The sequence below is a fragment of the Artibeus jamaicensis genome, unplaced genomic scaffold (assembly GCF_021234435.1).
Source record: "Artibeus jamaicensis isolate MK-2021 breed Jamaican fruit bat unplaced genomic scaffold, CSHL_Jam_final contig_1132, whole genome shotgun sequence".
Classification (NCBI taxonomy): Eukaryota; Metazoa; Chordata; class Mammalia; order Chiroptera; family Phyllostomidae; genus Artibeus; species Artibeus jamaicensis.
This window is the reverse complement of record NW_026521221.1, coordinates 7,453,900-7,469,722: the sequence shown is the minus strand read 5'-3', so window position 1 is coordinate 7,469,722 and position 15,823 is coordinate 7,453,900. Positions and strand designations below refer to the sequence as shown.

At 35.4% G+C, this 15,823-nt stretch overlaps 1 protein-coding gene across 1 annotated transcript in view; it reads left to right on the top strand.

Annotated features, from left to right (window-relative positions):
* Nucleotides 1–15,823, top strand: part of INO80 (INO80 complex ATPase subunit) — a 138,342-nt gene that overhangs the window by 51,126 nt on the left and 71,393 nt on the right. The window contains exons 10-19 of the mRNA XM_037161669.2: nt 691–886; nt 1,781–1,848; nt 3,299–3,508; nt 3,987–4,067; nt 4,820–4,915; nt 10,314–10,373; nt 10,831–10,973; nt 12,535–12,619; nt 13,848–13,965; nt 14,947–15,032. Of these exons, the coding sequence (XP_037017564.2) occupies nt 691–886; nt 1,781–1,848; nt 3,299–3,508; nt 3,987–4,067; nt 4,820–4,915; nt 10,314–10,373; nt 10,831–10,973; nt 12,535–12,619; nt 13,848–13,965; nt 14,947–15,032 (1,143 nt within the window). The remainder of the gene's footprint in view (nt 1–690; nt 887–1,780; nt 1,849–3,298; nt 3,509–3,986; nt 4,068–4,819; nt 4,916–10,313; nt 10,374–10,830; nt 10,974–12,534; nt 12,620–13,847; nt 13,966–14,946; nt 15,033–15,823) is intronic.

Genomic DNA, 15,823 nt, shown 5'->3' with positions numbered 1-15,823 from the left:
TGAATGATTTTATGTATTAACACAATGATTATTTTCCTTACCAGGTTACTTCAGAGGCACTTTGATTTTATTTTTTTCACATTTAAATAAAGTATGTCTTTGGTCTATTTTCATGTTTTGTAACTATCATTATCACAAATAAGCTGTAAATTGAGGGAGCATTTTTCTACCTTTGATTGGCTTCTTACCCTCAGATACCTTCATGCTGACTTATAATAGAATAATTTATAGCTCCTCATTACTTACTTTGAATTTTGATGCTAGATAAAGAAGAGCTTTTGACATGTTTACATTTTTTAAAATAATGAAGCTACACAAATGTATCTACCATCCAGGTTATGAAATAAAATATGTAGTTTAAATTTAGTTGGTGTCTCAGTACCACTATAGAAAAGTAATATAATAAAGAAATAAACAGTTTGGACAGAAAGCCTAATGAAGAAAAGATTTCATATTATAAAAGAGAGTAAAACAGGTTATTAGACTATAAGTGAAAGTTATTATTTGCTTTTAGTACCACTGACTTGGCTATTATAAAATTGTTTATTAGCAGTTTTTACCTTTCTGAGGGTAAAGAATTTATAAAGGAAGTATATGCAAACTATATAGGTTTGGTGAATTCTGTTGACTACCTCCTGTATGTGATTAATGATGTGACTCTATTTTCACTTCAACTTTTTTCCTGTGTAGGCCAAGAGGCAACAGCGAAAACTGAACTTCCTAATTACCCAGACAGAGTTGTATGCCCATTTTATGAGTCGCAAACGAGACATGGGTCATGATGGGATCCAGGAAGAAATCCTAAGGAAACTAGAAGACAGTTCTACCCAGAGACAGATTGACATTGGTGGAGGGGTGGTAGTTAACATCACACAGGAGGATTACGGTGAGTCGTAAATTCAGGAGTTACAGGAAGTGGGTACTGTCCATTTTTCATATCAAGTACACATTAATTTTTGCCAACTTTTGTCTTGACCGATAGGTGATATTAATCAGTAAAGGGGAATTTATTGTACTGGAGAAGGGAAATGTGCATGTTTCTATAAACAAGCATATAAAATAACTTTTACTGAAGAATTTGAAAAGGAAAGGTTATATGATCTTATAAGTTTGGGAGTATTTTATATGTTTTTATTTGTTAGTAGAAATAGAGGTATTAAATCAGAAGAATTCAGAGAATATAATATATCTCAGGAGAGAAAAATCATCTCTCCCATAACAAGGTTGTTGTTGATACAAGTCAGGCATGAGTAAGAGACTGATCAGTTTTGGTATTTTTGTGACCACAAGAGGCGGAGAAATTGGGATGAAGTTTGAGAGAAATTTCACAGGGAGTAATGATCAAGGTCATTTTGAGCTAAGAATAAAAGAGTGGGGGTGCTTCAGGGTATCTTGGGGGTCACACGTGTCTGTATTTCTGCCTTTGGAATAATTTCACCTGGGAGAAATATATCACAATTTTGAATCCTCGTCGTCTTGCTTTCATGGCTTTGGCATTGCTTCATGCAAGAAACCCAGGATCTGGAAGCTGGAGCTCAAGTCTCCTGGTGGTATTTGTGAGCTGGCTTTGGTTTATTGGAGTGCATGGCAGCCCTCTGCCTCCATTGCCACTTCCAGGCCCTTACCTCAGTCAAGTAATTTGAGCCATTCTGCTCTCATCCTCCGTGAACCTAGGGATAAATAGAACTGGGGAGTCAGGGACACGAACATGTAGATGTGAATTGCATCTTCGAATGAGATCAGTTAATGAGGTGGATAATCTGTAAGTTTTGCTTTTCAGATAGTAACCATTTCAAAGCCCAGGCCCTGAAGAATGCTGAAAATGCTTACCATATTCATCAAGCTCGGGTGAGTCTTAAAAATGAAAAGATAAACTAACGTGCCCTGGAAATAATCTATAGCCTTTTACTTGGGTGGTCTTCCTTCTATCTTAATCATATTTTCAGTTAAAAACATGGGTGGCCTCTGGCATTGTGGGTCAGTGGTTGGAGCATTGTCCTGTAACCAAAAGGTTGCAGATTTAATTTCTGATTGGGGCACATGCCTAGGTTGTGTATTCATCCTTGATCTGGGTGCAGAAGCATAGACCTCTAGTCCCCATGTAGACCTCTAGTCCCGGCTTGGTTCCCCAGTCTCTGGGTGCTTACAAAGGCAACCAATCTTTTCTGTTTCTCTCTCTCTCTCAATCTCTCTCTCTCTCCCTCCATCCCTCCATCCCTCCATTCCTCTATCTTTCCCTCTCTTTACCTCCTCCTCAAAAGTAAATGATAATACCCTTGGGTGAGGATTTAAAAAAAAAAAACATTGGAGAATGTGTTTGTGTGTAGGTGCTTGAGGAAAGGTGTGAAATGAGCATTCATTTGATTGCTCATTTTCCCTGTGGGTTTTTTTTTTTTTTTCCACTTGGGTAGTCATGGGAAACACAGTCAGAAATGTATCTTGGTTATTTAACAAAAAGACCACATTCTTGCTTGTTAAAGCTGTCTTGCAGTGAGAAAATGCTAATCCTTGGCTGGGTGGCTCAGTTGGTTGGTTCCATGCACCAAATAGTTGTGGGTTCAATCTGGGGTGCATACAGGAGGTAGCTGATCGATGTTTCTCTCTCACATTAGTGTTTCTCTCTGTCCCTTCCTCATGCTCTGAAATTAAGAAAACATATCATTGGGTAATGATTTAAAAGAAAAACAAGAACTGCTAAGTCAGTACCTTCTTTCACTTCAGTAATAATGGGCGTTTTACTGGTTGGAGAGTTGTCCATAACCAAAAGGTTGCCAGGTTCATTTCCCAGTCAGGCATATGCCTAACTAAGTTCTGGGTTCATGCTGGGTTCATTCCCAGTCCTATCATGGATACCAAAGACAACCAATCGATGCTTCCCTTGCATCAATATTTCTCTCTCTCCAAAAAAGCAAATGCAAATGTCCTTGGGTGAGGATTTAAAAAATTGCTTATTTATGATACAGTGATACATAATGAAACCAGAAAAAAATTGCAGTTAGATTGAATTAAGTAAAGACCCTGCATAGGAACCAATATATAACTTTAATAGAATACAAGTCAAGGATAGACATAAACTCAATCTTATTTCCACCAATCTCAGCTAGTCAAATTTTATATCAAAACTTGAATAAATTTGTTGATGAAGCAAGTAATCATATATAAGGCTTAGTGTCTGTCCACCAAAACATTTTATATAATTGTTAAATTGATTTAAAAATATTATTAATATACTTTTAACATATTATGCTTTATATATAACAGGATATATTATTTTACATTATATACTATTTTTTTCCAGACAAGATCATTTGATGAAGATGCAAAAGAAAGTCGGGCAGCTGCCCTGCGGGCAGCAAACAAATCTGGCAGTGGGTTTGGGGAGAGTTACAGCCTGGCCAATCCATCTATCCGGGCTGGTGAGGATATTCCACAGCCCACAATTTTTAATGGCAAATTAAAAGGTTATCAGCTGAAAGGCATGAATTGGTTGGCAAATCTCTATGAACAGGTAAATTTTAGAACTGTTATACACATTCTCTTTTGTTTGTTACCTGTTGTCCTAAAGTCATTAGTTCAGTGTATTGTGAAATGAGCACAAGATAATGAATCATATTTCTTCCCTATTAAAAAGCTTTATCCTTTGACAAGAGTCAGAAAGATGTCTCCATATTTTTAACCTGGAGATTTTGTTGGGGAACATTTGTATCACATATATAGTTTGTCTTAGGTGGTTTTGGTAAGCCTGATTGTTTGCTTTTGTGCTTGGATTATATTAACAGTGAAACTGGCTTCATGATTCACGGTTGTAGCTATAGAGTTGGCAAAAGGAATGATTATAGTAGTGGATAAAGTGTTGAAGCTGGGTATCTCTAGTCACTTTTGTTTGAACAAGTTTAAAATTTTTGTTCTTTTAGGCAGTGGGTTGAACCCTATCTGGTGGAATGTGAGAGGTGTTAACTGTCTGTCTGTGTTTTTTTTTCCCCTAGGGTATTAATGGTATTCTTGCAGATGAAATGGGCCTTGGTAAAACGGTACAGAGCATTGCCCTTCTGGCCCATCTGGCTGAGGTGGGTGATGCTATCTTTCTACTCTCTCTCTAGGTTTTAGCGTCATTTTCTATTGAAAATCAGCCATTATCAAGCACTGTGTTAGGCTCTATAGCATACCAAGACAGTGGGACTTGCTCCTTGCCTTCGGGACCTTTACAGAGTGACATAATGTAGTGAAACACTGAGTTTTCAAGACTAGGGCAGTTTTGAGCATGTGTGGTTTAGAAACCTTCCCACCACCTCCTTCCCCCGTTGAGAACTACCAGTGTGGTGACAAAGACAATGTGTGGTTAAATCAGAGGACCTGAGTTCACATGCCATCTCCACAGTTAGTAGCAGTGTAAACGGGCAATTCATGTAACTTCTTTGACCTGACTTTAACTCCTCTGAGGTTGTTTCCACTTCTGCAAAATTCCTTGTTAGGGATTTTGTGAGAATTAAATGAGCCTTTTGAAAAAAGCAAAAGCTTTATACCCATTAGATAATAGTGAAATTATTATGATTATCTAGTATAGGGGAAAGCAATACACGCAAGTCAGTATGTTCTAAGTGCTTTGTGAATGATATAAATTAAGACCTATAAAAGGTAAAGGCGGGGTAGCAGTAATTGCTTGCTACTTTTTCCTTAAGGTGAGTATGAGCAACTTCCTTCCCACTGTTTCTCTTGTTACAGTGTACTTCCTATTCTTAAACTACTCTTGTTAATTATAATTTTGAATTTAATACCTGCAGTTTTCCTCCAGTTGGCTAACCCAGTTTTTCTGTTTCAGAGAGAGAACATTTGGGGACCTTTCTTAATAATTTCACCTGCTTCCACACTTAATAATTGGCATCAGGAGTTTACCAGATTTGTTCCTAAATTCAAGGTAAAAATCCAACAAAAAGTTCTGTTCTTCCTTAAAATAAATTTTGACTTTTTTGCTACCTTTCCTATTTAATTGCTCATAATAATTTTTAATTTTTGCTCACATTTTCTATAAAAGTTACAATGGGAGCAGTAAGAGAGTATATTACATTTTTATGCATCATAAGTGAGAAATCCAAAGTCCAATTTGTGTGGTTTGCTACACTGGCCGTGTGAATTGACACACTTGGTCAAACTACAATAATAGAAAATATCTACCTTGCTGGTTTAATATAGATTTTTGGCAAATTATCATCAAGGCACACATCCTGTCATATGTAATGTTGTTGTTGTTTCCCTCGCCCTCAGCACATTCATAAATTATTCATTTTCTTGATCCTCCAAAGCTAGATCTTTAGCCTTAGTCTAGATTAGGACTAAAGTAGATAAGGTAATATCTAAGGTAGATCATGTGAAATTTGATTTTAACTAACTCAGAGGAAAAGAATTGAGATTGAGGTAAGAATTAAACAGTAGGGAAGCATGTTGCATGGTCAAGACTTAAATGGGTGTAATCATGGAGAGTTGTCAGAATATAAGACGATGGGTAGGATTTAATTATATTGTTTGCAAGTATAGTAGGGGAAGGGAGTTAATAATGTGTGTTCTGTCCCTAAGGGTTTAATGATAATGAAGTTGCATGGCAAGGAGGATTTTATGGAGATTATGTATGAAGAGATGCTGACATGATGTCTCTGATTTTGGGTCTCTATAATAACCATAGGTTCCCTGCAGTTTAAAGGGTACATAAGATAGGGTGGAGATGGGCAGCAGGTATTTTTCTTTCATATGCTTTGTAAGGAATCAGGACATATCAGGGATATTCTACTTTGGGAAACCTTTATGGCTGTGGCCCCATCCTTGTGATGAGTTATAAATTTAGAAACTTCACAAAACACATTAGATGTATAGCTTTTAACTTGACTGACTCATTTTTAACTCTCTAAGAAGATGAGATCAACTAAAGCAATTTGTTGAATATTTTTTATAGAGTTTAACATATAAAAAATATGGAGCTGTCCCCATCATTTTTTCTGCTTTTGTTAGTGGTGGTAGTGGTGTTCAGTACATGCTGAACAATCAGGAGGTTAGAAATTAAGTCTTAAAATTTTTATCAAACCACTTAATTTTTCAGTATTTCCTTCATTGACCTATGGATGGCAATGTAGTATTATTATAATGTCATTGTTACTGCTCCTTTGACTTTATACCTGTCCATGAAACTGAGCTTTCATTTGCATGTTGAGCTTCCTTTTGATTCTGTAGTTTACAGGTCAGTAAAATATGGCCTTTGGGCCAATTCCAGTTGCCAGTTGTTTGTCTCAGTTTTTAAAAATTGTGATAAAATACACATATGTACCAATTTAAAGTGTACAATGAAGTAGCATTAAGTACATTTACAATGTGGTGCAGTGATCTCTGATAATCTGGTTGCAGAATTGTTTCATCGTCCCAAGCAGAAACCTTCTACCAGTTAAGCAGTTACTCCTTAATTCTCCTTTCCCTGGCTACCACAAATCTTTCTGTCTCCATGGATTTACTTATTCTGAATATTTATAACTGGAATCATAAAATATAAAGACTTTTATGTTTGGCCTTTTCTTTTGCATAATGTTTTCAAAGTTCATAAGTGTTACAGGATATATCAGTACTTCATTCCTTCTTATGACTGAATAATTTTTTTATTATCTGGGTATACTATATTTTGTTTATGCATGTATTGATTGATAATTGGGTTGTTTTTACCTTTTGGCTATTAATAGCACTGCTGTGAATATTCGTGTACAGGTTTTTGTGTGAACACCTCTTTGTTTTTTCAGTTCTTTGGAATATATACTTAGGAGTGGAATTGCTGAGTCAGTCTATATTTAAGTTATTGAGGACTGTGCCACCTGTTTTTTTTTTGTTTGTTTGTTTTGCATGCTAATAATTATTTTTACAGTTTTAAATGATTGAAAATGCTTCACAACAAATGATGTATGACATTTAAGTAATACATATTGGAAGACAGTTATGTTCTTTTGTTTATGTATTATTTCTGACTGAATTCTCACTACAACAGCAGAGTTATTTGTGACAGAGACAGTATGTCCTGCAAAGCAGAAATACTTATCTGGCTGTATTTAGAAAAGTTCTGATGACCTCTTCTCTTTTGAGTCATTGTTTCTATTGCCGTTGCTCCTTCAGGTTGTCAGAAATGTGTTCACTTCCCTACAGAACATAGGTGTAGACTCTGCTCAGGTTTATAATTAGATTACATTTGGCCCTGGCTGGTATGGCGCAGTGGATTGAGTGCTGATCTACAAACTAAAAGGAATGTTTTTTTAGATTACATCTGTGATGATAACATCTGAAAGCTTATTTTATTTGGCAAGTATCTGAGTAATACTTGTTTTATGGTTCTAGTATGATCAATGCTTCTAACTTTCTCCCTTTTCCCATGAAATATGATTTTTAATTTTTTAGTTAGCATACCATTTTTCATCCCTGAAATTGGCTATTGTATGTTTTCTATTTCATTTATTTATGCTCTTTTATTATTCTTGTCTACTTGTTTTAATAAACTTTCAAATTTTTTTAACATTTTGAGATGGCGCTTAGGTGGTTGATTTTCAGCCTTTCCTAATTTAAGGGTATTAATTGCTCTCTAAGTATGACTATAGTCAACCAAAGATTTGATGGGTCACATTTTCATCATCTTTTAATTCAAAATAATGTCTAGTTCCTACTGTAAATTCATATGCATTATTTAAAAGTGTGGTTCTTAATTTCCAAACAAGGATGGTTTTCTAGGTAACTTTTCGTGATTAATTTATAGCTTAAGTCCACTGGGATAAGGAACATGCTTTTTATGATTTTATTCTTTTGAAATTTGTTAAACATTGCTTTTATGGCCCAGTTTATATAAATGTCCTGTGTGTGATTGAAAATAACATGTATTCTACTGTTGTTAAATGTAGTGTTACATATACGTTGATTAAGGTCAGTTCTGTTAACTTGTCCAGCACTTTTCTATCTACTGATTTTTTTTGTCTGCCTGCCTTATTACTGACTGAAAAAGGTGTGTTAAAATTTTTCACAATTTTGGATATATCCATTTTTGCTTTATGTATTTTGAGGCTTGCGATATATGTACAAATTTTTAATTAGTTCATATTTTTAATGCATTGAACCTTTTATTATGAAATGTCCCGCTTTAAGACTTTTTACCTTCACCATGGCCAATGTGGCTGAGTGGATTGAGTGCTGGTCTGTGTACCAAAGGGTTGCTGGTTTGAATCCCAGTCAGGGCACATGTCTGGGTTGCAGGCCAGGTCCCCAGAAGGAGCTGTGTGAGAGGCAACCATACATTGATTCCCTCTCCCTCTCTTTCTCCTTCCCGTCCCCTCTCTCTAAAAATAAATAGTCTTTTTTAAAAAGACTTTTTACCTTAAAACCTATATTCTCTGATATTAAATAGATTAACTTTCTTTGGTTAGTTTTTACATGGTATGCTTTTCTTTTACTTTTAACCATTCTCCATCTTTGCTTTTTATTTGGAATATTTATGCTTACTTTTCATGTTATTGGTAATATATTTAATTTAAATCACCTGCCTTGCTTTTTGCTCTCTAATTGTTTTACATGTTCAACTTTCCTTTTTCTCTCCTTTTTTGGGTCTTTTTGCATTGATTAGATTTTATTACTTTTTTTTCCTTCCCCTCTTAGCTTGCTAATTATATATTCATTTTCTTCAGTAGATACCTAGGAGAATACATGTATCACTGACTTTTTAAAAAGTGACATTTTTCTATTTTAAACCCCGTAAGACATTTTATTACCTATATATTTTTAATTTATTTAGATTTATTCATATTACATGTTATTTTCACACATCTTCACTACTTTCTGCATGTTTGTGCTTCCATCTGGCTGAGATTTCTGAAAACAACAAAAGACATCAAGCTACTAATTCAAGAAGCACTTGAACCTAATACAGATAAGAAGAAAGCAAGCTGCCCCTAGAAGCATCACAGAAATAATGCCGAGTTTTGCATTCTTTTGTTTTTTCCATGCTTTAGTCTGGATATTTTCTCCTTACTTGTCATCTACTTCACTAATTTTCTCTTTAGCTGTATCTTATCTGTTACTGAATTCTTTTAAAAGTCTTATTCTGATATGTTTATGTATGAATTTCTTGTGGCTTTTCAGTTTCTCATGTTGTTTTTCAATTAAGTGATCTGGTCTTTCCTTCTGTTGGGGGGGGGTTTGGTTTGTTTTTTGTTTTTGTTTGTTTGTTTTTTTTTAGTTATATGCAAGACATTGAGGAAAATTCTAGAGATATTTTTGCATTGTAGGTAATGTTTTCTTCTTCCAGAGAGAATTTCTATGTTTTAGGTTTCATTTTGTCTTCTTGCCACCAGTAATTTTTTTTCTGGGGCACTAATAATCTAAAGTACCTTTAATCTGGTCAGAAACTGAGATGATTTGAAGCTGAAATTCTGTACACTTAGTAAACGTGTTTTTCTATCTGCATATCTGAGGGTTTCTCACCAGGCATTCAAACAATCATGAACCAAAAAAATGCTTTTGGGGAAAAGTTGTGTCGTTGCTGATACACACTGTGTAGTTAGACCTACAGTCATGTCTGTACTGAACATGTATAGACTGTTTTCATTATTCCCTTAACAATACAGTATAAAACTACTTACATAGCATTTATATTAGGTATTATAAATAATCTAGGGATGATCTCAGGTAAACAGGAAGGTATGTGTAGGTTATATGTGCCATTTTACATGAGGGACTTGAACGGAACATCCATAGGTTTTGGTATCTTCAAGGGGCCTAGAACCAATTTCCTACAAATAACTGAATGATGAGTTTGTCTATTAAGGCAAGTCTGTATAGTTTACCTTTATATTACTTAAAGTCAGAGAGGTTGGTGTTTATTAGAATCTGCCCTCCTTGAACTACAGTTTTTGTTCTGTGGGCCCTGTATCTTCTTTTTAAAACAAACAAACAAAAAAACCTCTGCTCAGTTTCATAGTCTCTCAAACTAGAATTTTTGGGAAGGGGGAACACGTACCAAGTGCCAAGATTTCCTCTCTGGGCTTCTTTTCTGGATCTTGGCTCTCTAATTCTCCACTGCCTCAGAAGCTTATCTCTCTGGTACCTTCAAACCGATGTTTTGTATATGAGTTTTTCATTTGGTCAGCAGGAGGAGTGCTAGTTGAGCACCTAATCTGGCAGTGACCTTGGAGGAACTCCAATATTTATTTTGTTTTAGGTTCTTTTAAAATCGTTCTAATTAATATATTTGTGATGATACTTTTAAGATTTTCAGTATGAAATAATCTCTATATTGGTCCTTTTTCCAGGTGCTACCATATTGGGGAAATCCTCATGATAGAAAAGTCATAAGGAGGTTCTGGAGTCAGGTAACTTTTGGCTTCCTGAGTACATATATACATGTGCACACACATACCTATGCAGTCATCATTTGTTCAGTTGACATCAGTGATTACTCATGTATAAAATCTTATGTATTTCTGGGCATTAGGCAAGTACACATATTTTTTTTACAGTATTACAGTGTTTTTCCTGTTATAGACAATCATCTGGATTTGAAGTCCAGGATTAAATAAAAACTTTTTTCTTTATTAACCTGAATACTAGTTTTTAACATGATTTGTGATTAAGGTGACTACTTTAGACAGTCGTGTTTTAATTCACTGTACACCTCTCACATGGGAAAAGCACACCTTTAGGGCTGTCATCATAAACTTATAAAATACAGTCTGTATGAAAAGACTTACAAGATACAGCCTATTCCTCCTTATCGTATTATGAATTGTTAGGTATATCTTTTCACTGTTTCCCTCCTTCTATTTACAGAAGACACTTTACACTCAGGATGCCCCCTTCCACGTGGTTATCACCAGCTACCAGCTGGTGGTGCAGGATGTAAAGTATTTCCAGCGGGTCAAGTGGCAGTACATGGTATTGGACGAGGCTCAGGCGCTCAAGAGTAGTTCCAGGTAACATGAGTAGTAGAAACCAAACCCCATGGACTGAGATGTATAGTATATAGTTGACACTTGAAGAACGTGGTAGTTAAGGCTGCTACCTACTCCCACCCCCCTGCTCCAGCTCCCTGCAGTTGGAAGTCCATATATAACTTTTCCCTCTCCAAACACTTAAATACTAATAACCTTCTGTTGACTGGAAGTCTTTCTGTTAACATAAACAGTCAACACATATTTTGTATATCTGTTAATATTTTATAAATGTCTAATATGTATATAAATACATAATCCATTGAAATATTTTATATTTTGTAACACATTATATACTGTATCCTTATAATAAAGTAAGCTAGAGAAAAATAAATGTTATTAAGAAAATCATCAGGAAGAGAAAATACGTTTACTGTATTTATTGAAAAAAATTCACATGTTACTGGACCCTGGCAGTTCAAACCCATGTTGTTCAATGGTCAGCTGTATCTGTGTGATATCATACATGCAAAAATAAAGATTAGAGAGATTTCAGAACATGGCCTGTATTTGACTTCTGGTCAGATAGATGTTCTTTCCATAAAGCATATATCCAACCAGAAGTCAGAAATTCCCTTTTGCATTTTTCATGGAACATAAATATTAGTGTTGAGAATACAAGGATTTTTCTCAGCTTCTATCTCCTTATTCAATAATAATAATTATGACATTTTAACAGATCTTTGTTCTTCAGGGAAAATTTCTTTGGAGGAAGGGGCACCTGCCTATCCTTGAGAGATTATTTCAGACAGGAGGTCTTAATAGGAAGTAGAATGTTACATTATGTGGATTGTAGGTTCTGTTTTATGCAAGTTGTTTTAGTCCCTGGATGGTTGTTAGATGTCCTGAAGAATCCTTTTATTGAAAATTATATGTTTAAAATACTCTTAACACCTTTCAGGTCCCAAAATGAATAGTAAATGAGTGCTTGGATATAAAGTGTTACTCTCTAGTATTAAACCTTGGGTTTGAAGCATTTGTACTAACTGTTGGTGAGTGTATAGGACTTTCTTAAAGGTCCGAGTTATCTGGCAGAATAACATTTTCCATGGAGCTTTCCATAATCCAAAGGGCATTACTTCATACTACATTCTTTCAAAGTAGGATAGGCCCATAACCATAGACTTTCTTCGCATTTTCTTTTCACATGCTTCCCCTTTCTTCATTGCTCCCTCCAAACTCACTGGAAATACACAAACTAATCATTTTTAAGTTTCCTATTACAGATAAATGCCTTATCATGGAATGGTTTTGTGTCACCATGAAGAGGACTTTATCAAAACCAGAAAAGATCCTACTCTGCCTGTTTGTGGGCTTTTTTTCCCTAAACCCTAATGCCATATTTTCAGTATAGAATATTCAGGTTCTCTTAAATTTTCTATCTTCAGCTTTGAATAATATTTTCCGGTTGTGTACATGATGGATACTTGATTCTGAGTGTTTGGGGTTTTTTTTTTAAAGCATTTTTAGAACTCTGGGGACTTGGTAGTATGGAGAAAGATTTACTGCTAACTTGGAATTTGTAATTCATCTTATTGGACAGTGTTCGTTGGAAGATTCTCTTGCAGTTCCAGTGTCGGAATCGGCTTTTGCTAACTGGGACCCCCATTCAGAACACCATGGCAGAGGTAAGCTCTAGTAGAAGTTTCATTTCTACGTCTGCATTAAATAGAGTGGTTTCAGCACAGAATGGAATTCTTTACACATGCCAACTTGTAGTGTTAATGCTCTGTACATATTATTATAACCCCCATGTAAAAGGCAGAATTTGAACATAGCTTGTTCTAACTGGGATTTTGGGCATGGTTTCTGTTTTTCCTTATTATCTGGCAAAAAGCAAATAAATTACTTTATTTCATTGTATTTATCTGATAAATTGTGACCACATTAGGATTATCACCCATCCAGTGCAGAGATGTTTTTATGCTAGAATGAAAGGGCAGCACTCTTTAACACTGAGAAGCTAAGATTTTTTTCTATAGCGACCATCTACAACAGGGGTCAGAAAACTTTCTGTGAAGAGCCAGACAGTGAGTGAATGAGTGAGTGAGTAAGTGAATTTTTAAAAGGGAGAGAGCCAGATAGTAAATACTTCAGACTTTACAGGCCATACAGTCACTGTCACAACTATTTAATCTTGCTACTGTAGTGTGAAAGCAGCCATAGATGATACATAAATGAATAAGTTGGCTATGTTCCAGTAAAACTTTTTTTGTAAAAATAGATGTAAGCCCTTGCTGGTATGGCTCAGTGGACTGAGTGCTGGTCTGAAAACCAAAGGGTCTCTGGTTCAATTCCAGGTCTAGGGCACATGCCTGGGTTGCAGCCAGGTTCCCAGCAGGGGATGCACAAGAGGCAACCACAAATTGATGTTTCTCTGAATTCCTCTCTTTTTCCCTCCTTTCCCCTCCATAAAAATAAATAAATAAAATCTTTTAAAAAAATAGATCATACTTGGCACTACAGATTATAATTTGCTGAGCCCCTGATCTAAGTTTATTATTAGCAAGTTACACTACCTCAAATTGTATGCAATTATGGAGTGGATTTTTTAATATATGTAAGATCTTTAAAACTATCCCACCACCAAACCTGAACTTGTACTTCAGACTTTCAGTTTGAAATTAATTGAAAAATAACTACATTTCGCTGTAGCACCTTAAAAGAATTAAGGTTGGTTGATGAGGCATGTGCCGACACAGTTTCAACCTCTCTCATTAACTCACACATACCCATGCACCAAGACACAGATGAACACACATACCTGCAACTTTCCTTCTCTCCAAACCTTCATCATAGCCTCACAGACTGTGATTTTGTTACCCTACAGCTCTTTCACTTTTCTTTTGTTTCCAGCTCTGGGCTCTGCTGCATTTCATTATGCCAACATTATTTGATTCACATGAGGAATTCAATGAATGGTTTTCCAAGGACATTGAGAGCCATGCCGAAAACAAATCCGCCATTGATGAGAGTGAGTAATTTTATGAACTTGCTTCTATGTATCAGTATAGGCAACCACATAATTGTATGTTTCTTTCTCTGTAAAGAATTTTTCTTCTAGTATACTTAGAAGAATCGGGATGGGAGCTGTCTTATCCTCTTATAAAATAATTATGTGCTTTGTTTATATGTAAAGTGAAAAAAAGACTAATTCAGGTTATAGTGCTGTATTGTTGGCTAATCAAGGCAGAACAGGCAGAGTCATAAAGTACCATATTTTGGCTTATAGACTCCTCATAATTACACATTTTTCATACAGATCCTGGAAAATTCCTATCGCATTTATTTTATTTGTGGAATGAACCCTAGCTGCTGTGGCTCAGTGTACAGAGTGCCAGCCTGCGAACCAAAGGGTTGCCAGTTTGATTCCCAGTCAGGGCACGTGCCTAGGTTGTGGGCCAGGTCCCCAGTTGGGGACACATGAAGGGCAACCACACATTGATGTTTCTCTCCCTCTCTTTAATAAAAAAAAAAGAAGAAGAAAGAAAAGAAGTCCTTTGTTACCTCACATATTCTTCTTTAAAAAAGAAAAGAAAAAACTTTGTAGGTAATTTCTTACACATACAAGTTGCTACTTGCGGACACACTTTGAAAAAATGAGTTTGGGGGAACACTGAGAGACACAGCTTGCATTAGACCTACCTGAGAAACCTAATATGGGTCAAAATGTTCCTTAAACACTCTAAAGGTTAATTCTAATAAAAATAAGGTGGTCCTTGATGGTCTAAGTGAGAAAAAAATGCATTTTCCCAGCTGACTATAGGAAGATGCTATGGAAAATTCAGACTCCTTGGTTTCCTATTTGGGAAAAAATATTGTTTGAGTCATCTTTCAGAGAATCACTAAGCCAAAAGGTGTTGAAAAACAGCTTAATGAGAGATGTTTTTGACTTTTGTTTGTGTTAAATCAATATAATGCATTACTTATGGGGGGCGTGCTCCTGGCATTTCAGATCAACTCTCTCGCTTACACATGATTTTGAAGCCATTTATGCTGAGGAGAATCAAGAAAGATGTAGAAAATGAATTATCTGACAAGGTAAGGAAAGAAAACCTCCTGGGTTTATTTAGGTTTAATAGGCACCAACTTAGAGTTCCAGAGTGAAAAGGGGTTTTTGATAAATGTTTAGTTGAAAAATACTTAGTTTGATTGAAAGAAGACCTTTAAACCTAAGTGAATCAAAGATTTAATATGAGTCAAATAAGCATGACAAGTAATATTTTTTTGTTTTATATTCTTTATTATGGAGAATTTGAAACATTATATAAGTAAAAAGCATTGTACAATGAACCTTCTTATAACCACCATACAGTTTTAACAATGGTTTACTCATGGTTATCCCCACCCTTATAGATTATTCTGAAGCAAATCCCAGATGTCTTTTATTTCACTTTAAAAATTTTTTCATATGTATCTCTAAAAGACTTGGTCTTTTTAAAAATACATAACCCTACTGAAAATGACAGTTATTTTATTTTAGTATCACATATCCAGTCAGTTCTTAAATATCCCCAGTTGTCTTTTCCTGTCTGTCTCTCTCTGTGTCAGAATTAGATTTTTGAAATCAGAATTCATGCAAGATCCACACATAGCATTTGGGTGACATGTCTGTTAACTATCTTTTAATCCCTTCTGTTTTCCTTTGTGATTCTTTATTGAAGAAACTTATTTGTCCTGTAGAAATTTCTACATACTGGATTTTGCTATGAAATCATTGTGCTGTTGTCCAGCATGTTTTTCTGTCTCCTGTTTTCTACAAACTGAGAGTTAGATTTAGAAATGTAATGTGCTTTGGGTTATAATATTTTTTCTCATACAAAGCTAGTAGT